Raw genomic sequence first — 25,647 nt, forward strand, 5'->3', positions numbered from 1 at the left:
ACTGTGATGAAGTGAGTCCTGTATTATCTTACAAAACAGAAAACAGCTAAAACCAATACATCACACTTTCACATTTCAAATTCTCCCTCAGGAAATAAGTGTTTTAAAACTAAAGCTGACATGGGTATGTCAGCACGTAATGGAGATGATGATAACACCTCCATAGTTAAGCCTAAGGAGAGGTTTGCTCTTAAGGGTGAACAAGAGAGGGGTAGAAAACTCTTCTTTTGAAATCAAAGTGTTTGAATTTAGAGACTTAAAAAAAAAAAAAAAAAAAAAAAAAACCTTTGTTCCAAATTTGATCATCAATTTATTATTGTCTTCAGGGGAAGCATTACAATGTTGGCTTCCAAAAATTTTCCCTATTTCATTTTCTGAATTATTCTAGATGAAATACAGTACCAACCTGAAGTTTAAATTTATTTCTTATATGCATATGAACATAGACACTTTCCCATCCCCCTGATAATCATCTCTGTCTTAAGCCACTTTTGAGATTTTACAAAGAAATACAGGAACAGTTGTCCTTCTGATTTATATTAATTTATTTAAGCTACACCAAAACAAGTTAGCTAAACTTTTTTTTTTTTTTTTTAAATTATTTTCCAATGTTGCCCTCCTTCCACTGTGCCACTCGTAGTCCATTGCTTGCAAAGCTTCTATGGAGTTAGGAAGACCCATTCAGCACCTTGGAAGGTGGAAATTGAGCTGTATGAAACTTATGTGGGGAAGATGAAGCCAGGACCTTAGGGCAACTGGAGCTTTAGAGGAAGCACAGGTTGAGGTGAGGAGCAAACTGTGCCACAGACCTGCAGCTCAGGAAGAACCACCATTAGTTTCTCTCTAAACTCATTCAGCACTGCCTTTGTTTTTCTCCCACAGTGAAGATTTTCTCCTCAGGGCTACGCTTCTTTTCTACCTATTGCCTTCCCACTTAGCCTTTTTTTTTTTTTAATTATTATTATTATTATAATAAATGCACATATCCTTCTTTATTGCTAAGCTGTTACAGCTCCTATCCTAAAAATGCAATCCTTTCTAGCTAGGGATGACTACAAAGAGAACATACCAGAAAGCACACACTTTTTGTTTCCAGTACACTACTAACAAATTGACTCTAACCAACCCAGTTGTGACCTAAGCACCCCTCTCAACTGGGCATGATGCCATTAAGAGAAATATAGACACCAAATTCTCACAACTTCATGATAAACATAAGCTGGGATAAAGATAGATGAGTAGAAAATACAGGTCCTGGAGCTCTGGAACAGAGTTCTGTCAACTAAATTTGCCCTAAAAGTATAGTAAACAGCAGTCATCTTCTACAGTTTGTTTTTTCTCTGGGAACTGACCTCCCTCTGTGTCGGACAGTCTTTGAAGGCTTTGAGGAAATCTTGGACTTGGGGCTGGGCACATCTCCATTTTCAGATGGGGTAGTGTCCTTAATAGGTCCTGGTAAAGGAGCTGGCTCGTGGATAATCAGGACATCATCTTTATTGTGCTGGCCCAGATGCTGCTTAGCAAAATCAAAGCCTTTCACACTTGGGGCTTGTAGCTGTGAGAGAATAAAGACACACACACAAAAAAAAAAAAAAAAAAAAAAAAAAAAACCACAAAAAAAACACAAAACAACGAGTGACAATGAATACAAAAGCTTTGGTTAAGATCCGTAAACAACTGCTATTAGTAGGAAGGTTAGGATACAGTAGGCTCAGAAGTGAACATAAGAGAGCTGTACAGAAAAGAAAAATAAAAAAAACCCTCATAATTCTGTCATCTTACTTCAGTAGATGATAGCTTAAAACCCTAAATCAGGACATTTCATGAAAAAAATGTTGCTTCTTCATCTCCTTTTTCCAGCTATTTCTTCAGATGCAATCATTGCATGGGAAGTTTCTTGTGTAATTGAGGGTGGAAGGCTGTAGACACCCGCATACCAGCTGAAATGGTTACCCCATTGACACGTCACCTTTCTATCTGTTTCAGTCACAATGATCAAGGATAGTTTAAAAAATTTGAATAATATATTGTTGCTGATATTCCTCATTTTGAACACCCCAAATCTGGAAGTGTTTACGCAAACAGCTAGTTCATCTGAAGGGAGAGAAACATATTATAGATCAGAGTTATAGTGAAGCCTGGCAATGACTTTTCAGCCAGCATGGATGCCTCTGGAAAAGTATCCCAAATCTAGCTCTTAGGAACATCATACTGAGTAGAGAGAAAAATATATAAAAGGCTTTCCAGTTTAGAGAATTTAAACATTCATCCTAGAGATCTTATTAGGGGGCCATGGTTTCCATGAGTGTCTTGCTTGAGAAGACACAGAATCAGGCCTTCCACTTTCATAACTATTTTTAAAGTCATTGACATTGTTGATAACTTGATTCAGACTTAATTGAATCAAGCCTCCAAGTTTTGAGCTCTCCTACAAATCTGGGGGGCTTTGAAGTAATCAGAAATTCTGAGAAACTAAGACAAAGCTTTTCTTTGAGTCCTACTCAATTCTTAAGTAGTTTGGAAGTTAAAAGTGGAAAGAAATCTTGACAACTCCAGTTTTCAAAGTGCAAGCACACACACGCACTACACAGCATACGCACAAAACCCTCTGTGTTCCTAGAGCTGATTTCTTCCAAAGTGAAGCATGTGTTGGAGTGTGTTTATGGGTGCGTCAGGTTCCAGATGTTTAAATGAACCCCCTTTCATAAAGCTTGGCGTGCCAACACAGCTAACTACCGACTTGTCTGATACCATGCCAAAGATAAGCTTGCCTAAGGAATATACTGAAACAATCTCTCCAAAATATTTTTTCAGTAAGCAAACGTTTTCCAAATGGCTCTTAGAACAGTTGTAGTAAAAGAGCAAACTGCCTGTTTAGACCAGTAGATGGCAACAAAAGCCCTCCTGTTAAATCGAATATCTGAATGGTTGAGGTTTTCAAGTTCATACCAGAAGTCATCAAAAAATTCAAATTTTCCTTTTTTTTTTTTTTTTTTTTTTTTTAAGAGATCTCATAACTCCATGTCTCATTTTTAAAATAATTCTGAGGTAGACGTTTTCATTTCCACTGTCAGAATTATGGTGCTGCCTTGAAGCACCTTGATAACTTGGACCTTCCCCTCAGTTACCCCGTCTCCACCTCTGATGTCTTTATGGTGTTTGAAGACATTCCTGTGTATGACATACTCCCTTTGAACCACTTCAACAGTTTTTCTTCTTCTAATCCTTTCATAGTGCATTCTTGTGCCTATACAATCCTGCTACTGATCACCAACTACCACTTCATGTGTTTCGCTACATTCCTGTCCCCCGCCCCAAGCCCCCTTAGATCCACAGACAATGAGACTTCACCACGTGCTGGGAACAATTCTTGCACAAAAAACCCTTTCTTAAGCACCCTCAAACTGACCTGCAAAGTTACCCTTCCTTTTGTAACAGTGTGATGGGTGAGGTGGGCAGGGATGACTAAAAGGACAAACATTCCAGTTATATTGGAAGTATTAATATGGCTTTATTGAGATTGCTGCCTCTCAAGCAAGCATTTCAACATACCTTAGACTTAACTCTAATGTAAGGTTTTTAAACCCTTGGGGAGTAAAGCAATGTGTAAAAATAGACATTTTTAACCTTTTAACTTTGACTGAATATTCCTATTCCTTGTTGCAGTCTAACAAACTTTTGTCTAAGCAGAGTTATGGAAACAGATATATTTATGGGTATGTGTATGTACATCACAGCATATGTATGTACACATGCTTATCTGCAGACAGACCACATAGAAGTTGTATTAAAATGCTGTTAGTATTGCAAAGGCAAGCACTCATGCTTCAAGACAGGTAAGATCGTCTGAACAATCAGCACCTGTATCCTCTCATGCATAGACACTGCAGTAGAGACTTGTGTTAAATATAAATTCATTTCTTCCATCTCTCTCCCACCCTGCTGGATTGTTGTCATAGGCTGGGCTTTCAAGTTGGCCAGAAGGTAAGAACATTATTCATAGAACCAGGACACCCACTTCATTTTATGCAAAAGTTGGTAAACACGTAGTGAATGAAGGATGGATGCAGAAAGGATGAATTTTTCTATTACATCTGCAGATAGTGTGGCTGAGATTTTGCCAGTGGATTGCATGGATACTGGCTGGCAGAGGACTGGCAGGAGTCAGGTGTCACCTCTTCTATCCAAAGCCTCAAGGAAAGCTCTCCCCAGACACCGCAGAACCTGTGGCTCTATCTTCCTAAGGTTGCAGCTAGTTAACTCTGCATCCTCATCTGGTTTTATCCTTCCTTGCCAGGCAGAATCAGTCCCTCCATCCCACCTTCTTGCCCCTCCCTCCCTTCCTTTAACTTGCCTCCTAACAGCCTCCACATACAGCAACACAGAAGAAACCCTCTAGTTTTTAAGGTACAGCTCCAGAGCTTATATACACTGAGCAGGTGGAATTGTATGAGAATTTACCTGGTAAACTACTAACAAGTCTCTGTCAATCACACGCAAACATTTTCGCAGAGGTTTATAGCTTAGTCAGAAATGGGCAATTCTGCACAAATTGAATTAGCAAAAACGTCTCCTTCACATGAAACAATCCCTGGTCTTAATTCCTTTCCTACCTTGCACCCTCAAAGGCTGAGAACATATGCTAAAGCTTCTCCACAACTGTTTTTAATAGTGTTTTCTCCATTTTTGTTTTCTATTAACTTTGTTCTTTGAAAGAACAAGCTCTCATCTTCTTAAAAAAATCATGAAACTGAGACTGGAATGCAAAGCTTCTGCCTGAATGATTCAAAGTCTTGTAAAGCCCTGTACAGCTAAATAATATTAGTAGATACTTCCTGCTAAAAAAAACCTGAAGTTGGCACTACCAGCTCCAACCAATATATGAACAGCATGAAAGACTATGCACACAGGTATGTGCATATGTATGAAAAACTTGAGTGAACACAGTGTGAAAAAAAATGTATATAAAACATGATACCTGACCATATAAATGACGGTCTTTGCTTCATAAGTAGATACGGAGTGGTTTTTTTTGGTTTTGTTTTTTTAAAATACCACCTATCACTCGGAGAAGCAGAAATATCAACATGATTACTAATGCAGAAACAATGCCAATAGAAACCCACTTCATCTTAAAAAAAATCTACACTTCATGGTCTACATTAAGCCATGGCAACATTATGATTAACTGAGAACTGATACTAACCAAAAACTGTATTTTCAGTGACAAGCGTGACAACTCTGCTTTCTACAAGACTGGACAGTCAGATCACTGGGTCTCAGTGGAACGAATGAACAGTGGTATTCCAGGCTGAAAATGTTTCCAACATTTTCCTAACCATGGCATGCCACCTGCCGTGTTTTTCTTCCTTTTCTTTATATCCAGTTGTGGAGTGTAACAGGCTGGACGACCTCTGCTCATCTTAGCACAGGTAGTGAGAATACCATTTATGGATTAGTCATCTACTACACATAAATTAATCGTCACCATGGAAGGAGTACAATCTCTTTTCAAGACCGTGCACACTCGTGCCAGCACCGCTATGTGCACAGGTGCTGAAACTGAACCTCTTTTTATCAGTGTCAAGTGCCTTTACTTACTCAAGTGCTTAAGACTGCACGTTACCAGTACTAGCAGAGATATCTTGCTTTAAATGTACGTTGCTACAGAAGGCTTTCGTTTGCTGTATTTTTATACATTTGTGAAAGGGAAAAATAAACAACTCTGAAGGTTACCACTAAAACGAAATTGTCTGCGCTAATGTATTATTAAGGCACTGTATAACAATAAAAATGCAGTGCCTGCTGAAATCCAAGGGGAAGATGATTTCAACCTTGCAAGTCAAGACGGTGTTTTAATTGTATTGCTAGATACCAAATGAAAGAAAAAAATGGAGCTCAGTTCACAGAACAATCAAATAATTTCTACAGAAGCCTACGAAGTCTGTGCACCTTGGTCAAGGCTTACTGCTTGAAAACTGCTAATAGTTTCAGTACTGTTCAAAATACAGAAAGATATTGCTGCCAAGATATTGCTTTCCTGGATGCAGATACACACCACGAATGTCAACAATCTGTTTTATCAAGAAAGCAAAGACTACACATACAGGTCAGTGAATAATTTCAGCAGAAAGCAGTAGAGAAGAAATACTCTTTACTCACTTTTCTTCTTGTAGTTCCTCTAATTAAAGCCATGTGCTTTATTTATTTATTTATTTTTTAAAAAAAACGTTTGTTTGGAGTAGCAGCAGCATTTGAATTTGGACATAAAATGAAGAATAATACACCAAGACAATTTTCTATTGATTTTCTCCTACAAGATTACCTTGTTCCTTGTAGAGATAGAAGTACTGAGCAGAGGCTTTTAAAATACATTTCTAAGGAAACAAAGATGCTAAGCATGATTTCAAAAATAGAATTTTAGTGTTGACACATAATATCTGAACAGGACTGGAATCCCTGTAAAGAAGTCCTGATGATTTATAGCCTTAGTAAAATACAAGCACATGAAACATTACAAAAATGACAGGATAAAGAAACTACAAAAAAAAATGTTTTCAAATCTACTATTTAAATGCAGCAAGGAAGAGGGAATTGGTGTTCTGAACACTAAAATGGGCTGAAGATGTAAATAAGCAGTCTGATCTAGTGTTGTTTAAAGCTATTAAACATCGCAAACTTCCTTCTACAATCAAAGATGAACAGCACCAAATGCTTCTCCGTATTCCCAGGGCACTATACCATAGGGTAGCGTGAATTCACTCCAGTAATTGCATTACTCTCATGATACACCAGTAATTATAATTATTTGCATTGCTTGCTAGAGTCTTCTTAACTTTTTTTTTTTTTTTTTTTTTTTTTTTTACTCTGCTTCTACTACTCTATCCAAGATATGGACTACTATTTCCTCCAACAGCGATCATTCATCCATACTGTCTGCAGTAACTATTCCTTCAGATACTTAAAATATCTATCAATTTACCAATAAATAAGAACTTAGAAATACTGAAGTTTGTTCACCTTTCTCATTCAGTCTCATCTTCCTATTCAGCTCATTCTTTTCATATCATTCCCATTCGCTATGCACATACATATATATGTTCCATCTTTTGCTTATATTGCTCCCCTTCAACATAAAATCATTTTGCATCACAGCCATGTATTGTCTGGAAAGTATGAATACAAATTATATATGCAATTCAACAACAATAATGGACATCTGAATCAAGGCACAGTAACTCATTGATCAAAAAAACACATTAGAAGATCATACAGAAGAGTTCTTTCTCTATTGCCTCCCTGAAAATACTGAGAGAAAACCCATTTGTATTTCAAGGTCTTTTTGTGCTGTTCACACAATTTGCCTATAAAATATAAAATACATGATGAAACTAACTTGTGCCATAAGCACAAATTCTTTCTTGGCCTTTAAAAAATATTAAGCCTCACTGGGAAATGTTTAGAGATCACTCATTGCTCCTGGTTGGGTTATGACTTTTGTTTTAAAACTAGTTAAAAAGGTTTCTAAATAGATTTAAATACCTTCGCATGATAACCATTGATCTCTGTATAAGAAGGGTTTGTATACTGGCAGTTCAATATATAATCTCTTATACGGGATACTCTTATGACTGTGTTAGAGCCTGCATTCCTACAGCAAGCCTAGTGTCAAAAAAGCAGGGTTTTGAGATCTGAGAGACAAAGAAGGGCTTGTATGTGCAAAACGCACAAAATTTTCTCATGCTGGAGCAGTACGTCATCATATAAATTGTATTTCACATTTGTCATCACAGCAGCACTTCTGTCAGCTGTCACCATTACTGGGAATAGCTCAAGCAGTTGAGCAAATGTGTCCTTGTGGAGAAGAAACATGCTTATAGTTGCAGGGGTTTCTACCATCAAGCCTGAGAAAAAGGGTGCACAGTATAGATGATGCTGGCACAGAAAACCAGAAAAAGATAGTGTATATCATCTGGTCCCCCTTTCCTTCTCTGAGAAGTCAAAACCATGATTTCCTGCCCATCACCGTAAACATCATAGATATAAGAAGGAATGCCATGAAAAGCACTACCTCAGGAATTCTGCCCCTGGCACGGGATTAAAAACAAATGAATAAAGAAAACTCCAGATTTCCAAAAATTCTTAAAAGCCTTGAATTCTTAAGACACCTGTTCTGAAATATTTTATTAAGACAGATGCTTTTCATGGGTTTTCATCATCCCTATTCTTCTCCTTTGTGCATTTCCTGCTGCCACATTAATACTCCCATGACAGCTCGGTGAATTTCACAAAACACAAGAGAAAGCATGTTGCTGAAAGCCCCTAACTCCGAGTGCATCTATGCCCATAGGCTGCTAAGGTAACTGCTGTAATACGCAGAGTTTTGTGTCTGAATCGTACATAGTTTTAGCTTTCCTAACACAGAAATGCCGCAGGCTGGATACTGTGAAGCAGGCTTTGGTGAGGTTCCTTTGCACACTAGTTAGATGAAAGTGCCAGGAATAAGTCAGAAAATGATCATCAACTTTATAAAACAGAGGTGACTGCTGTGTCTCAGTTCCAACAGTTTCATTTCCATATGATATGTCAAAAAATTACTTCTCAAAGGCCACATAAGGAAGTCTGGTATCAACTGCACTCTCTAACAGGTAGCACAGCATGTCAAAAAAAATATTACAAATTAAAAAAAAAATAATTCCCAACTTGTGAGGCAAGAAAATACGTTCATAATGTGTCTCTCACTGTCTGGACAGGGTACATACACAATACAGTCCAGAAACACTTTCTCAAACAGTGAGAAAATTGCTGACAAACTTTAAGACAGAACATAGATTAGCAATTTTAGTGTTTGTGCTGGCATTTTGTTAGGCACAGTGAGCAAAGATAATCCTGTGGTCTTATAACTCAAGACACATTTATAAATCTAAAGAGCGCTTAATGCAGACAGAATGAAAGCACATTAATATACACTGTAGAAATAATCTGCTTGCTAAAATGAAGCTACAGTTTCTTTTCCCTTCTTCCTTATTGTGCCCCATTATCCATGACTATCGTAAAACTAAGGTAAATCTGTTTCTCGCCCAGAGATCCTTTCAAATGATGTTGCCATTTCATGCAGGCACCTGTAATTTGAGGAGATAAAGTATACAAACAAATCACCTAGCCTGTCAGCTCTGGCTATAAAAGCCTTCCATTCACACTGTCATTTTTCTACAATCACAATGTGAATTGCAAGCCATTTAGTGCAATTTCTTGCTGTTCTGCAACAAGTGAGTAGTGACATTAAAACCACTAATAACAATAATTTGATATTGGTGCACATCCTTGTTCTCAAAATAGCTAAATTCTATGGTAAACTATCATCTTACAGTACGAAAGACAAATTTACTTCCCCAGTAGTAATCTAATCTTAGTGGTCTATTATGACTAGAATACTATAAAGTTAATCTGTGTTTTGAAAATGGATTTTTTTAAAGTCCTTTTCAAAAATAGCCACTATATAAATATTACTCTATAAATCCATGTGTCACCTATGTTTTGAAAATCATATGCGGTTCTAGTTTCCCCCACTCAAAAAAAAATATTGAAAAGAATTAGAAAATGTAGCCTTTGAAAAGGCAAGTTCAGAGAAATGGTTCAAAAAAAAAATAAAAATGTGAAGACAACAGGCACTCCTCGGTCTAGGAAAAAGACAATGGAGATGGGAAATGACAGAAATCTGAAAAGTCAAGATTGGCACCGATCTGGTGTCCAGAAACCAGTTGTTCACCATCCCTTCTAATATAAGGACCAGGAGCATCACAGAAAACATGGAGGTAGCAGGAGAAAAGCAACACAAAAGATGACAACATGATTCTTTCACATAACGTGCTGGATAAGCACCTGTCAGCAGCTCAGATTTGTTTAGAAGGACTGGAAAAGCTCACAGAGGACAAATCCACTGAGGACTGCTAAGTATCATCAATTCTAGGGTGAAAAGTCCCTGAGTCTCATAATTGGAAGCTGAAAAGTTCCTCAAAGAAAATTATCATATGTCCCTTCCCTGTCCTTATCCCCTTCTATAGACTCTTGGCTTTTGGCAGAAGGGCCTTTCAATCAAACCTTTGTATGGCTGCTCAAATGTTTATAAAAAAAAAATGCAGATAGAGACATTTTAGGTTTTGTTGTTGTTGTTTTAAATCTGCTGGTATAAGCAGTATATCCAAGCATGGTATTTTATATCTGCAACTCTGCAATAGCTAATCCTCAGTGCAGAAGATGAGTTTCCACAAAAGAGCTCTTGCAAAAGGACTGACATCAGAGAACTGCATTGTTGAGAAGTAATTAAGATGTTGAATACTGTGTTCCTTGTTAGAATCCAGCTATCGAGTTGAACACAGCAAAACCTGTATGCCAGTTTCAGAAAGACAACATTTTTGATAGTTAAGGTTGCTATTAGAAATGAAAGGTATTTGTTATGCAAACAGTTGGCACAGACATAAATCTCTTGCAGAAACTCATGTCAGTTTTCGAGTAGTTTTTATAAGATTGGTGTCAGCTGCCTTTCTTTACATGAATCTCTTTTGACTGGAATTATTCTGAAATGCAGAGCTATTGCCTCTACATTATACAGATGAACAAAAGCATTACAGGATGTCAAAACATCACAAGAATTCTTTGTATCAGGAGCAGAAGCCTAGTATTTAGCCTCCAGCAGGGCTGGCCTCTTTGATCCCAGAAACATCCAAGAGGTAGTTTACTGAATAGACAATAATAAGCAAAACCCTCTGTTCAGAGGTGTAAAGATACACCTGACACATGAGCTTTGGGTATCAGATGTTCCTGCTTGGGGGAAAAATAAAAATCCATACCAGCCTGTCTGATGTGCTGCAGGATGCACGACTCATTACCTGGAACTATGAGCGACATGGGGTGCTCTGAGTGACTGCCACAAGCCCTGCGGGTTACAGCAGACACGCAGGAGCTGGGAACAGTCTCCAGGTGATCACACATCAGCTGAGGTTTGCTGGCACACGATGTAAATTGGCAGCGCTTCAGCTCTCACACTGTCTGTGCTACTGCTCACGGAGAAGGTGGGGTACCATATACTTCGTCCTAGGCTTCGCTGAGGCCAATGCACCCCACTTCTCCCACATGTCAACATACAGGGACACTGAGCTGGAGAGGTGTGTGCAACCTTTAAGAACCAGAGCCCCAGAGCACACAGAGCCCCAGAGAGGAGCAACTCCCGGCTGGAGGAGCAGCCTTTTTTCCTTCCAGGGTTTTAGAAAAACTAGGAACTGAGCAAGCCACTTGGTGAAAGTCAACACTGCACAGGCAATGAGTTCAACATGTCCATCATTTCACAGAGTCACAGACCAGTTTGTGCTGGATGGGATCTTAAAGACCATCCAGTTCCATCCCCTCTGCCATGGGCACAGATACCTTTCACTAGAAGGAGAACATCCAGGACCTTCTAAAGATCAGTAAGCTTGTCCATAGGGTTAAGATCCCTGTCAATAGGGCTAGGAGACTTTCCCTGAATAACTGTCAAGAACTGAAACTACTTCTGGAAAGTCCTAGCAAGGGATTTGACTTTTTTCTCTGAAAGCTCATACACAGCAGGGAAAGTTAGATCCCTAGAGAGCTAGATCCCATTTTAATTGTAGATGTCCACAGGGAAATAAATATTATTGCCAGCTCTGATTGCATTACAAATATATAGAATGTGTGTTGTGGTTTTTTTTCTTCAGAGAAGAGGAAAAGCGTTGACAGTATTTTTGCACAAAAATGGCTGTAGTCCAGTATTGAGCAGAATGATAGTTTGGACATTAAAGACATTTCTCCATTTTCTCACAAAGAATCAAAACAAACCACTGCAAAAATTCAATTTCCCACAAAGACACAGCACAGCTTCTTTGCAATAAAAAGGTTCATGCTGTAATGATATTACGGTGGATATAGGGAAAGGCAAGAGAAAATCCTGTAACTTAAGAATGCTACTTATGCAGCTTTTTATTCCAAAAAGCAAAGACATCTTTATCCAGTGCAACAACCCAGATCTCATCAAGGTGAATTTCTTGTAGGATGCTACAGCTTACCGAACAAGTCATGAATACTTGATGTGCCCTTTAAATATCTCAGCTCCATCTCTTGAAAAGAATTACCCTTGCACAGACCAATGAATCTTGCATAGAAATTCACTGCTCTGACCTGCTTCCGTAACTTCTAGTTTAAAAAGGGTCCCAGAAAACTCTGATTTAAGCACCTTTTCCCATTTAGTCTCTAGACAAAAAATGCCACCTAGTATTTATCAGGTATTGTCGATCCTGCTTTGAGGCAGACAGATGGACTAGAAAATCTACTAGAGTCTCTTCAACGTCCATCGTTTATTACAATATTTTTGAACCTTATTTTGCTAGCTTCAGTTTCCACAAAAGTTTTCCTTTCTATCTATGTTTCAACTCACCTAAATTGCAAGCTTCTGAGACCATCTGGAAGGAAAACATCTCTTATAGTTATTGCACCTTGCATTCTCAGTGTCAGCAAAACACTACAACCTTGTTTGAGCTCAGGCTGTCTCCCTGTCCTTTGCAGAGATAACCTTGTAAGGACCCTTATGACATCCTATCTGCAGGACTGGGATTCAGTGATGAAACTAGAAGACCAGATAGAAATAACAGAAACTGGTAGTGTGGCGTGGTACATCTACTCTGCAGAACAGGCCTTTGCTGAATACAGCCTGCCATGCCCAAGTCGTTGCCTTGTGGTATCTTTGAGTGACCCGGCCTTGAGGGCGGGGGCAAGCTGCAAAACCAACTCAAGCTCAGCTTCAAGGCTGCTATGACACAACTACAGATGCAGCCTTGGGTAATTCTATGTGTTTGTCACCATAGGACTTAAATGTTTTTCAACACAGCTATGCCTGGTGACATAGAACACGCTATTATCTACAGTCACAAGTGGGGGGCTGTGGCCCAAATACTCCCAAGAAGCATGTATGCTGCAGAAACACCAAGCTCTGGATAGAGACCAAAGCAGGTTGGCAGTGCTGGCATGATGGAGTGCCTGCACAGCCAAGATATCTTGTGATCCTTCCCCCACGGTGCTGTACCCAGGTAGCCATACTCTCAGGGGCAAGCCCAAAAGGCATTTAGGGTCTTAACAACAGATAATTGTACTTGTCTGCTTCATTGGAAGATAGATTATGAGGGTATGCAATTTATCACTTGCTTGTAATGGTGGTCGTAGGAACACAAATATCCTACCTAACCAAGGGAAAAAAAAAAAAAAAAAAAGATAATTCCGTGAAAGTAAGCCTTAACAAATAGAAGATTAAAATTCAAATGATTACATGGCCTGTGTGCAAATCAAAATATTTCAGGATGAAAGCAGGTGTTTAAAACCAGAATTAAGTGATTAAATAAAAGGAAGAAAGAAAGAAAAGATCAATGACACACTGGGCTACAGAATCTATAATACAGTGTCTTTAAACCATCTTAAGAGAAAAATTCAAATTTCTAAAAGACACCCCAAACTGAGAGCAAAAAGCTCCTGTAAACTTTAAGACTTACTGATGTCATTTGCAGAAAAATGAACATTACTATACTTTTACCTAACTTCTCACTGTTGATGTTTCAAGGACCAAGCCTGCAACCTCTATTTCATCTGAACAGGAAAAGAGTGCCCCTGTTTCTTCTTTTCTAAACCAGTAGTATTAATGTTAAAAAAAAATACACAACACATTTTCAAGTGCAAAACACATTGTAGACTTATTACATGTTGACAAAATTGTCTTCTATTTCCAGTATGCATGTCATGCCTGTTAGTGAAATACTTTAAGATTTACACATTCCATTTCTGTATTTCCTTTTTTTTTTCCTTAAGCTTAATGGAAATGAGGAAAAATATCACTATAAATGCATATTCTTTGTGGCTTTTTCAATAAAATATTTGATTTCAAGAAAAAAAAAACAAAAACAAAAAAAAAAAAAAACAACAACCAAACAGATCTCTAACCAAAATATCCTCCTATTTACAGAGGTAGTGAAGACCTTCACTTTCCTCTGGTGCCAAAGGCAAGTTCAAATAATTGTGAGGGTAATGAGGGGGTGCAGGTGGGGTGCAATTTATTTTTAAATTGTGTTTATCTAAAATCTTAAATCCCAGACCACATGATTTGACTCTCTTCATCATTACTTTGCATTTACTGTAATAAAAAGAATGAAAACCACAAACAATTTAAAAGACCCGAACCAGACCAAATGCACGTCATCATTTGTATGCTGTCATGACTGTCCAGGGGTCCTTCAGTGCTTGCTTAATAAGCCCTATTCTGCCCTGGAATTCCAACCCACTGTTTGAAGACATGAAGAGAGCCCAACGACAGCCTGCTATCATGGAACACAGATTAATTCTTTCATTCTGGGTCCCGAGCAAAGGAGGAATTTTTATTTATTTTTTACTTTTTGAAGTAGATTCTGCCAGATTTTTAATGCACTAGCTGATAAAAATTTAAGATGCTTTTTATTGCTTTACCTCATTTAGTATTTAAACATGAGCCATCCACTGGCACATGAAGGACTGGACTAGATGTCCTTACTGGATCTTTCTAGTTTTCTTGAAGTGACTTCCCTAGAGAAGGGAAAGTGGCTCCCTAGGTGAACTAGGACTTGCATATAAACAAATTCAAGGCTTCTGACTCATGAATGATTAAAATGAAGAATATTGTGGAAGCAGCAGAGGCAAACAATTGAGCAACTTTCCAAAACAATGGGATGAAAAGATGTTTCTGGCCTCACAGCCAACACAATCGCTTTTTTACAAAATGCTTGAGACAGCAGAGAGGGACTGAAAATTTATGTCATGAAATAGTGTAAGAAGGATAATGATCCCCTCCTGCCTTTTTTGTATGACCCTTCTCAAATTAGCTTAAACTACTACAGGGAGCTTCTTCAATCAAGGGTTTTGTTATGTATTACCACAGCACAGGTGAAACCGTAGCAGAAGATGAAGTTCATCAAAGGGTACAACTTGTTGCTGACCTTGATTCTTACACTCACTCTGCACTGCCAAGACAAGTGGAAGTTGCTATTGATTTGTTCTGACTGCTTTGGAAGTGCAACTGCTTTCTGCTTCTCTCATCTTTCACATCATTAATTATCTCAAAAGGGAGCATGGTGTACAGACAAGAGTTGCTACAGAGAAAACTGTATGACTGAACATGAGGTGACAGTTACAGAAACATGACTACAGTACCACAAGATTAGCACAGGCAGATTACTTTGCCTTTATTAGTGCCTCTGATAGTATCCTCACTAATAAGCATTTCTAACAGATATGTTCTCTTCAGTTGTTAAAAAGTAGGATTCGTAACCCTTTAAGTCATTTTTCCACTCCTTTTCATTTTGTTAAAATCATGGATCATTTACAGTCTTGAGCACTAAAAAGACAGACTACGGAATTTATCACCATCCTAACCCAGCCCTCCATCATATCAGCTAGCATGCCCACCCGTGAAGTCTCATTCAGATCCAGTAACTGCAGTTCTAGTCCTGCAACAGGCTCTCAGCACAGAGTGCAGATCCAGAAGAATGGGGAGCAGCAAAGATGGGCAAAAAGCCCATCCCAAAGATGGAAACTAGCAAATGCTAGTTCCAGTGTGAGGTATAATGGATGGTGTGGTTCGGTTGTCAAATTACTTTAGCGGAAGCTCGCCAAATAAAAATTCAGCCCTCTGCAGAAAACAAGCTCACTGCTTCAACACTCCATACATTTCTTCTTACTCAGTTCTAGTTGAAGCCTTGGAATGAAGTGATAAAGGATTCCTTTCAGCCACACTGCCCCTATTTCAGAAGAATGTATCTATCTAACACAGTATCATATAACTAGGAGAACAGATAAAAACACCATGGGATTCTTGACTTTAACTATTGTTTAACTTTTTTCTTTGCTTTTTAACAAGAAGGCTCTGAAGCTATGTTTCCACATGCTATTTAAGGATACTAGGCGTTCCCTAGACTGCCACATTCATTTATGGTCGGAATACTCAACCTCCTCCCAGCACAGCTTCCCCTTTTACCTTCTGTCGCTGCTGAATGTTGCTTATCGTGTCTGGCTGAAACTCCAGCTTGTCTGTTCGACAAAGTTTCCAGTATAAAATAATAACGATCAGGAGCACCACAGCAACTGGGACTGCCACTCCAACAATAATCCATAGGTTGCTATTCTGTGACTCTGAGGAGGACTCCTTCAGCTTTTCTACAGCTATGAAGTTAAAAGGAAGAGAGCAGGTTTATGTGGTTATATATTTTTAACTGAGGACACTTCAAGGTTATGTATTTTTATATTCTTGTAAATACGAGTTCAGGAATTTATCAGAAACCAGCCGCACATCACAGGAAATGTCATACACTTAGAAGTTATCGTATGTCATGCTCAGGAAGCATGGGGAAGGAGATCAGCTGTTCCGGTCTACCTTCTGAGGACCCATGCTTAAATTACTAATGAAAATACTCTTCTAACACATTACTTTGTAATCCCAAACTGACCTGACATAGTGAAATGGGTCCAGAAAAATGACTCACCACTAAGGTGAGAATATTTTTGATTTTATTGTCTGTATTCTGCTTCAGGTAGTATCATCAGCTACCTCTTCTCTTTTGTTATGGATATTGTTACCCTCTCCACCAATAATCACAGTGAATTTGAAATCAGTAACAACCCCCCACCTGTTGTGTATAGCCCCACATTTTTGTTACCTTTTTTCCCCCTTTCTCTATTTCATTGTCAGTGTGAGATCTTTTACAAAGAGGAAAAAAAAAAGAAGTCATACTGAAAAGTGTAAACAAACAAGTCACGCATGGAAAAAGTGATTTGGAAAAACTGACAGAACTTCCAACTCCTCTATTTTGCATAGCGGCTATATGTGGGACTAAAACCCATAGGAGTAATATATTTCTAGTCAAATTGACACATTTTCTTAAAACAATGCTTTCAAGTCAAAAACCAGTATTTCTATTCAATCTATTTTTGTGTGTCATTTTTATTAATAGCCATTCTGATGATGAATCTCAACAGTAAAGGAACATATTTTAATTCTTACACTTTATACTTCTAACAGCTCATTTATGTCATTACGATTTCTTGTATAAAATTACCATTGTCTTGCATAAAAAAAATTGTTTAGTTTCTTCCCAATAAGAAAGAAAAAAAATCTGCATCTGTTGAAACAACCATTTAATGATGTGCCAGAAATATTAAGTTTCTGTATGCAGAATAAGCTATAAACAGTCCATGAAGTGTGTTCAACACTTACATTTCTATAAAAGGAATTTACTATTGCAACTTTTTGCATCTTTGTCCAACCAATATTGCAAACCATTGACAGAAATTAAGAAATATATGAGCTACTGATCGATCTTTAAAGAGCTGTTTTACTGAGGGACAAAATTTAGAAACATATCCCAAGAGCAAACCACCACAATTGTGGGCACTGTGCAGTGCCATAATCTCCAAAGCTAATATCACCCTTCCCTTTTCTCTCTGCTGGCATCAGTACAGATTTGACAGGGCTTACGCTGTGCAACGGCGCCTTCAATGCGGTATCCGAGAATGATTGCAGCCCGCTGGATATCAACCCTGTTCATCAGGTCAGAGCACTTCAGAGCACTGAATCTTGCTCCATCTTGATCCTCCACAAAGTAGATCAGCTCCACAGGGTTATCAACACCATCTAACCGTGACACATTCACAATCTGAAAAGAAATTGGAATGCTTTTACATTTTAAGTTGTATTTATTCGGGGTTCCTGTACATTTGGCCTTTTAGTCTTTCCCCGTCTTCCCCTTCCCTTCACAGGGTATAGGCCTTAAGGACACCTCTCTAAAAAGAAACATTTGGAACAACTTTGCCGAGATGGAATCTCTATCTGTCCTCATCTGGGATATATCTGGAATATACATGTATATGTCCCAATCTGGGATATTCTATGAATGGAAATTTCCAGGGAAGTGATCCCTCACATAATACATTTTTATAGCAATCCTGAAGGTTGTTTATTTATTTATTTGTATTTGTTTCATGACAACACAGAGATCCAGTACTGAACAGAACTGCTTTCATTCTAAATATGCCAATACTATCCCGCCCTATAAGCCTTATTACCTTTGTAGCTTGTTGAGTTGTAGGAGCTGCTGGAGAGATTCATTTAATTGCACTTTTCCTTCTCTGAATACTTTGACTTCACATTTCTTTTTATTCACAACACACACTTTTTTTGGTTCATTTTTTCTGAATGTTAAGCACTTACACAGGCAAATATTCTGTTAGCTTCAAAAAGAACTGTTTGCTCTTCCTAAATGAAAGCACCTGCACAGTTACCTTCAAACTCCAAACAGCTCCCCCTGGTATCCACCTTTCTTCAGGAAGGAATTTATTTGATGCTGTGGGAAGCAGTCTTCTAAAGATGTTAATAATCAAAAGAATGTGTGCTATGAAGAAGCCCTGTAGATACTATCTAACTGTTGAACATCTACATTGCAGATGAGACTCACATAACAATTTTAAATTCCTATAAAATTAAACTCATATATAATAATTCTCCTCTGATTTACCATTTAAGTTTAATGGTGTTTTCAACCTAGAAATACTCCAAACAAAGAGCAGGAGGTATTCCACCATGCAAAACAGAGTTTGAAGAGATCTGGGAGGAAATGCCACAATGGAGCAATATATTTAGTTTCCTCCAGAACTCTCCTTTCACTGTGAAGTACATAGTTAATAAATTAGAATGTCAAACAACTGCTTATAGGCTTAAAATAAAGCCAATTAATAAATGTTTGCATGTCTAAGACTTACAAAAGCAAAGCTTTTTTTTTGTTGTTTTTCTTTCCTTGTTTCTAACAAAATAATCACATTGAAGCGAAGCAGTGCAATGTTTTAGTTCAATCGGAATGATATTGTTGTCTTTGGGGGACATCAGCTCAACATGTCTTAAAAAAGCATCTCCCAGGAATGGCAATATTAAGTATAATAAAAACAAAACAAAAACCAAAGCAAAAAAGCATAACTGTCATACACGTTTTTTTAAGCCAAATCAACGGAAATCAAAGAACAATGTTCAGCGTTACTCACATTTGGCGTAAGTTACAGAATACACAAAAATAGAGCAGAGAAATGAGCAATTTTATGAGACACAGCAAGACCTGCTAACCCATTAACCAATACCGTTTTCTCATCCTGAATGCTATTCACACTTCTACCAACCCCTGATTGAAGGTAACACAAGGGTATCAATAAATATGGTTTCTTAGTGCACATATTCAGCAGCTGTAAAGTCAAATCTGTTTTCACAGAACCCAGATACATCATGAGTTAACAAATGCCCACAGCTTCATATCTCTACTTCATCTGGGCTGCCTTCACCACAGCCTGGCCTTAATGCACAGAACAGTAGGGAGTATTAAGCAGTATCTGCTTTCAGCTTGGATGAGCACTTCCTAACTAGCACATACCTCACACAGAGAGCAAGGGAATTGAAAGGCTGCTTGTGATTAAAGTCAATGGGTTCTCATTTTAATTTTAGGAAGCTTGTTTGTGACACTTGCAAACCTACAGAATCAGAGAAATCTAGAAGATTCTTAAATTGAATTATCATAGATTTTATGGTGTTGTGGGGTATTCAAGAAGTACTACACTTAGTTTACGTGTGTTAAACACATAGAGTAACAGTCAGAAACTCTGGCTGAATGAGTTCAGAAAGGAACTCCTCCACAATTGCCTTTAGAAAGAACAGAGGGGGAGGAAGACAGATCCTGTTGTGCAAGTTGCCACAACCAAAATAAAACACTTTTAATACTCTTCTCCATATTGAGGAGTAGGGAAGGGTGAGAGGAATCCAACAGGATGGTAAGGAGAAGCATCTGGAGGTATTTTGGCATAGTATAGAGAACATGGCAATGAACAAGAAATTCAACAGAGGGAAGTGCAGGCTGGTGCAAATGAACAAAACTCACTTTTTTCAGATATGCTTTCTCTGAAAGAATTCGTTCTGATTATGCAGTTCTTTATGAGTGCTCACTTCATAGTACAGAAAGGTGCAGACTGAATTTCAAATCCACGTGGAGATGGCTACAGAGTTCTGTTCTCAGAGAGCTGATGGCTGAACAGGCTATTGTTGAGGTGGCTACGAGACAGCTCAACTTGCATGCAAACTCAGGAATTGCGACAGTATCAGCTCTTTAGATTTCAGATCTGTCCTGTTGATTCACTAACCCTCTGCGTGTGTTTTTGTTTTTTTTTAACAGACCTAAATTTGCTGCAACACAGTCACACTAAGTCTGAAATATTTTTAAATCAATTTTAAAAATCAAGATACACAGTCACTGCACCCATTTTTTACAGTTTCTGTATAATAAGTTTTGTGCCATTTTCCTCCAAATTGTATTCTCTGTGCAGCTTCAGATTGCTTTTGTCCCATATTTAATAGTGGTCTCTCTCTCCTTGAGAGTGCTAAGAATGAAAGCAGAGACAGAAGTGGTATTTTCCAGGCATGTAGAAATGCAGCCCATGTGCAAGGAAGGAAGCATTTTACATTTATACTTTGGCAGTGAGGAAAGACATAAGGAGAGATGAGATGCAAGAATTTCAATACTGAGAAGGCAGAAAATTAAAAAAGAAAAAAAGAAAAGACTAATTCATTCAATTTCTGTGTACAGAAATGATTTCATTTTCTTGATACTAAATACGTGTTTAACCTCCAGAGAGGAAAGACTTAATTGTGTTCAGGTGTCAGTAAATTTAATTTAAAAAGTGTCTTCAAGAGACTATCATAGGTCAGTGAAGAGAGTTGCCTTGGCAACCAGGTCTTGTTCATAAATGAAAGCAGGGGAAATCCAGGTGTTGGACAAACTCACGAGGCATGTGCATAGCATCAGTCAGCCTGAGATCTCCCAGCCATAAACCCATTCACAGGGAAGGAGTCCCTGGGTGAGCTTATTCAGGAGTTTGAAGGGAGAAGTGTTATTGAGGAATAAGCAAACACACCCTCAGTAACTCCAAAATATATGCACTAGGATGATTTTCCATTTTTCATATACCCTTATCCCTTAGGAAAAAATATAATCAAACAAGATTCTGCTTTCTACTTTATTAAAAAAAAACACAGTATTTTAGCATAGAGGCACTTAAGTCAAGCTGTACTCTGGCCTGAAGGGTTTGGGAGATGAGGCAACATAAAATATGTGAAGCAAGCATCGCATGCAAGTGGCCCTGGGTCAGAGAAAGCCCTTGCACAAACCGGCAATGGCAGGAAACATTGATTGTTGCCACCACATCAGGCCCTCACCCAGTTTGCCACATGGGCCTGAGTCTGCCAGCGGACCCTCAGACCCTGGTCACACTATGCCAAGGAGACTGGTGAGAGAGCTGAGGGGACCAGGACATGGACTGCAGGCCTAAGGACTGCTCCTCTGACACGTTCTGTGGAGGCTTTGCTGGCCCCATGGATTGGTTTCAAACGAGGTCGGGCAGCAGTTCCCATAAGCTCTGTACTTAAAGTCTCACAGGGAGACTTGGCCTTCATCCAGATTATGCACTTGGGAGAGATATATACTGTTAGCAGAAAAGCAAGGGAATGAACCCCTGCTTTAATGAAAAACTCAATTCAGTCATTGCCTCCCCTCACAGATACTATTCTCTCATGCACGTTATGACTGTGGTGTCATCTAACCTGCTCTTTTCTTTAAATTAGAACATCATTCTTTTTGTCACTTAGTAGGATCACCTTTTTGCTTTCTTTTAGGTTCAATAGAACAAGCACACCGAAATGAAGGAGAATTATTTTTGTATTAGCTTCTAGCATATTTTTAAACTACTATTAAACCCACTATTTCCACAGGAATTTAATGAGAAATTATGATGAACTATTCACAAAACGTATCATGTGGCTTAGACTGTGTGGGTACAAAGCAAACAGCATTAAGCATGTGTAGAAACAGCAGATACATGTCAAAAATATATATGACATGCTCTGTAAAACAATAATATGAACGTTATAAAAAGTCAATGGAACTATTTCATGTAAAACAGTCAACCATAAGGTTTCAAAGGTTTCTGTTTGAGATGGTTATAGACATTTTTTAGTCTGGAGTGCCACCTGTTAATAGCACAGAGGAGGGGAAACATGCTATCTGAGCACCCTGTGTAGACAAAAGCTATTATTCAAAGTGTCTAGATTTAAAGTGTAATTTTTAACATTCTTAGATCCTAACACCTTTAGAAATGAAATCTAAATCTCACAAAGTATCAATTCTATTTTCTTAGTATATGAAAGGAAACTTATATGCCTGCAGCAACATTTGCAAATAATTGCTTTACCTTTTGACCCACGATCTTGATTTTCCATAGAGCTTAGAAATGTCACATTTCTATACACTACAAATATCTTTCACCTCAGGAAAAACTCAGATCTACAGGGGCTCAACACAAGTGAAATGCGTGTCTAGTCTTTTGTGGATATACGCACGTCTTGCTAATAGAAGTAACCAACACTTCGGTGTTACTGGCAGCTTCTGTTCTTATTTTCAATTCCTTGTGGCCTACTAATACAGTAGTCACTGTTTGGTGAGCAAGAAACTGAAATGGGAAAATCTGAATACAAAAACACAAGGAATATAAATAGCTGCCCTGAAGACTCAAACAGATGCGTATACACAACACACTTCAAACACAGCTTAAAAACTTGGCTATGAGTAATAGAATGAGCAGCAGTAAAACTAAAAGGTTTATTGCGAGTGACTATGGACCAGACCCTCAACTGACAGGGAAGCACCCTTGAAAGCAATTCCCCTTCACTCAGGAGACCACCAGCAGGTGCCTCACTCCAGCTGCACTTATCTTTTCACCAGGTGTGATGCTGACATGTCTATTACACTGGGCCTGGAAAGGTCAACATGAGAGCAGCTCTGCATAACTATCATCGCATCACAGGAATATTGATGTGGTCAGGACAGTGACTGTGAAACCTGCTGTAAGCATGGAAGTCTTCCCTGGGTTCAGACTCCAGGTTCCTACCTCTAGTGCTGCAGCAATTACAGGCCAAGTTTACAACACTGCAGCACACATAAAACTTGGTTGCTCCAGCCAGCCTTAGCATACAGAAATAGTTAGCAACTTGTTCGGTTGGGCCTTTGAATACATAAGGTAACAATCCTGGTGAAAAGATCATTTCTTCATAAAGAATTTAATATTAAGGCAGAACTATTCCTTAATGATCTATCCACATTATACAAGCCAAACCTTAGCCAATCTGTTCTGTTTTCTACAGAAATGCCATTTCGGCATGCATGTTCTCTGCTGCAGTCATCACTGAAGTATTTGAGCTTCTCTCTGCAGAGTACCCAGGTTGGAACACGGTTAGAAACCACAGAAGGTTTACTGAATACTCAGACATAACTGATGAACTTGTGAGAAGTCAGCTTCACTAATGCAAGGAAATATTGCAGAGAACAAAAATGCTAAAAACATTTTTTTTCACTTATTGCACACAGGTAAAAGTAGGTGCTCTGGAATATCCAGCCACCAGGCACAAAGACTCACCTAAAAGCATGTGGCCAATCTCTTATGAACAAATTTCTAAGGCTGGTTGTGTCTGAATGGGATTCTTCCCTGTATGTCTCCTTAGGGCACCAGCAAATGACTAAGTCAAAACCAGATGACACAGAAAAAGTTTGGTCATTTTTGGGGAGTTAGGAAGTTGGCCTCAGAGACAAAATATAAGTAATCAACTCTAAGGAAGTGTTAAGCATTAGATAATTAATGTAATTTACATTTAATAAAGGCAATTTGAGATACCATAAACCAACAGCCTCTAAGGGTATCTTACTTACACACCTGAATATTCTGTGAACACATGCAAACAAGCAGCTGTGGTACCTGACAGTACCTACCAAGATCCACACAGGAAAGCACCTCACTGATCACAGATACTTAGCAGCGAGGATCACACGCTGCAAGTGTATCATCCACTCTCCTTCAGCCTTCTTCTCTTCCACACCTTCTGTATTACAGTGCTAACTGTATCAAACAGTATTGGCTGTGAGCACCTGGAACAACCTTGTGTTGTGTGGGACGGTAGGGTGTGCTGAACGTAACTAAGAGAATCCTCCACTGCCAAAGACAGCAATTTGCACTCTTCACACTAATTAAGTAACATAAATGAACAGCAGTGCTGGTTGGGACATGAGATGCAGAGTTATCTTGTATCCCAGTAAGCAATACAAAGTTATTAGAAAAACACTGTTATTTTCCAAAATACTATTCTTTAGCTAGAAAGGACCTGCTTGGAATCTCGTGCAGGAAAAAACACAAATGACTTTGAGCTTTATTGTCTAAAATAGTAAAACCGTAATCTACATGTACACATTTTATAGGCTTTGGTATCTTTGCTAGCAACATAAGGATTATGTGTTTATTTTATACGCAAAGGGAGGACTGAGGCATAAAGAACAAAGTGCAATAAGAGGTGTTGGGAATAAAAGACATCTATTTACAGCAATTCAAAGCTGCATGAAACAAAAATAAAAGTAAAATCAATTACTGAAGCAGATGTTTCCAAGACAGAAAAACAGAAGTAAGAAAATCCCAATATCTGGAAATTTAAGTGCTAGCAAAAACTGGAAGGTTAAGAAAATATAATAGGTCTGAACTATGAGAAGGGCCATTTGCGAGATAAATGAACTGCTATTGACTTAGCTAGAAAAAGGAATTTTTAAGAACATTATTCTTTAAAAATGGTTTTCAGCTTGCTGAAACGACTAGAAGAACATGTGAGGATTTATAAATTAAAATTAAATATCCAAGCCTTCATGGACATTATGTCAATAATTCCACCTGAGACAAAACTATAATGAAGCACAGGTATTCAGAAGCTTTCATATGTACAAAACTTGATGTAATTTATCTATCTTACTTAAAAGCCACTCCTGATCACAGGAGTGACCTATGATAAATACGGAGTTAAGAGTCAGAATATACTACTCAACTGCTGCATCAAGCAGCATATGATTCTATTTCATATTTCTACACTGTCACCAAAACACCATAGAGAGCTGTGAAGCAGCTGTTGCAGCAAAGCACCTCTTCAGTTCAGATGACCATTCTATCTCCTTTTGCTAGACATCTCATACAAGTCAGACAAGATAGCCGTTTTTTTGAATAGGATGTTGATAAAATCATTTGCAGTGTGGTTTTTTAAAAGTCATCTTTTTTTTTTATAGCCACTTAAAATACTCAGCTGTTTCCATTTGTTATTTTTAGTTTAAAACACAACCAATTAGCCAGAAGAACCACATTTCAAATACAAAACACAAGCATCATCAACTAGCTAACTAGTCAAATGTGATACATGCTTTTGAGTTATCTATTCTCAACTCAAAATCTAGGTATCATTAACGTATTGAATAATTTATTCCCCTTTATTTCTTCTCTGACTTTGAACTCTTAATACCTGAACAATGTTGCTGCCTGCAAAACTGGCTCGTCTCCATATCCGCCCTCTGGCCAAAGCCTCGTTTAACAGGTGAGCTAGCTTCCGCTCCATCTCAGCCTGAAACACTTCCTCCTGAATTCGCTGGTCGACGACACCCAAGAGAACTACATTGCAGAAAA

At 38.3% G+C, this 25,647-nt stretch overlaps 1 protein-coding gene across 2 annotated transcripts in view; it reads right to left on the minus strand.

Annotated features, from left to right (window-relative positions):
- KIAA1549 overlaps positions 1–25,647 on the minus strand; it is a 138,795-nt gene that overhangs the window by 27,004 nt on the left and 86,144 nt on the right. For both annotated transcript variants that reach the window (XM_084295904.1, XM_084295905.1), the window contains exons 8-11: positions 25,487–25,632; positions 17,558–17,735; positions 16,061–16,245; positions 1,353–1,555 (exon numbers count right to left, since the gene is read on the minus strand). In XM_084295904.1, coding sequence (XP_084152030.1) covers positions 1,353–1,555; positions 16,061–16,245; positions 17,558–17,735; positions 25,487–25,632 — 712 coding nt within the window. The remainder of the gene's footprint in view (positions 1–1,352; positions 1,556–16,060; positions 16,246–17,557; positions 17,736–25,486; positions 25,633–25,647) is intronic.

The sequence above is a fragment of the Netta rufina genome (genome assembly GCF_964035555.1).
Source record: "Netta rufina genome assembly, chromosome: 1".
NCBI classification, from domain to species: Eukaryota; Metazoa; Chordata; class Aves; order Anseriformes; family Anatidae; genus Netta; species Netta rufina.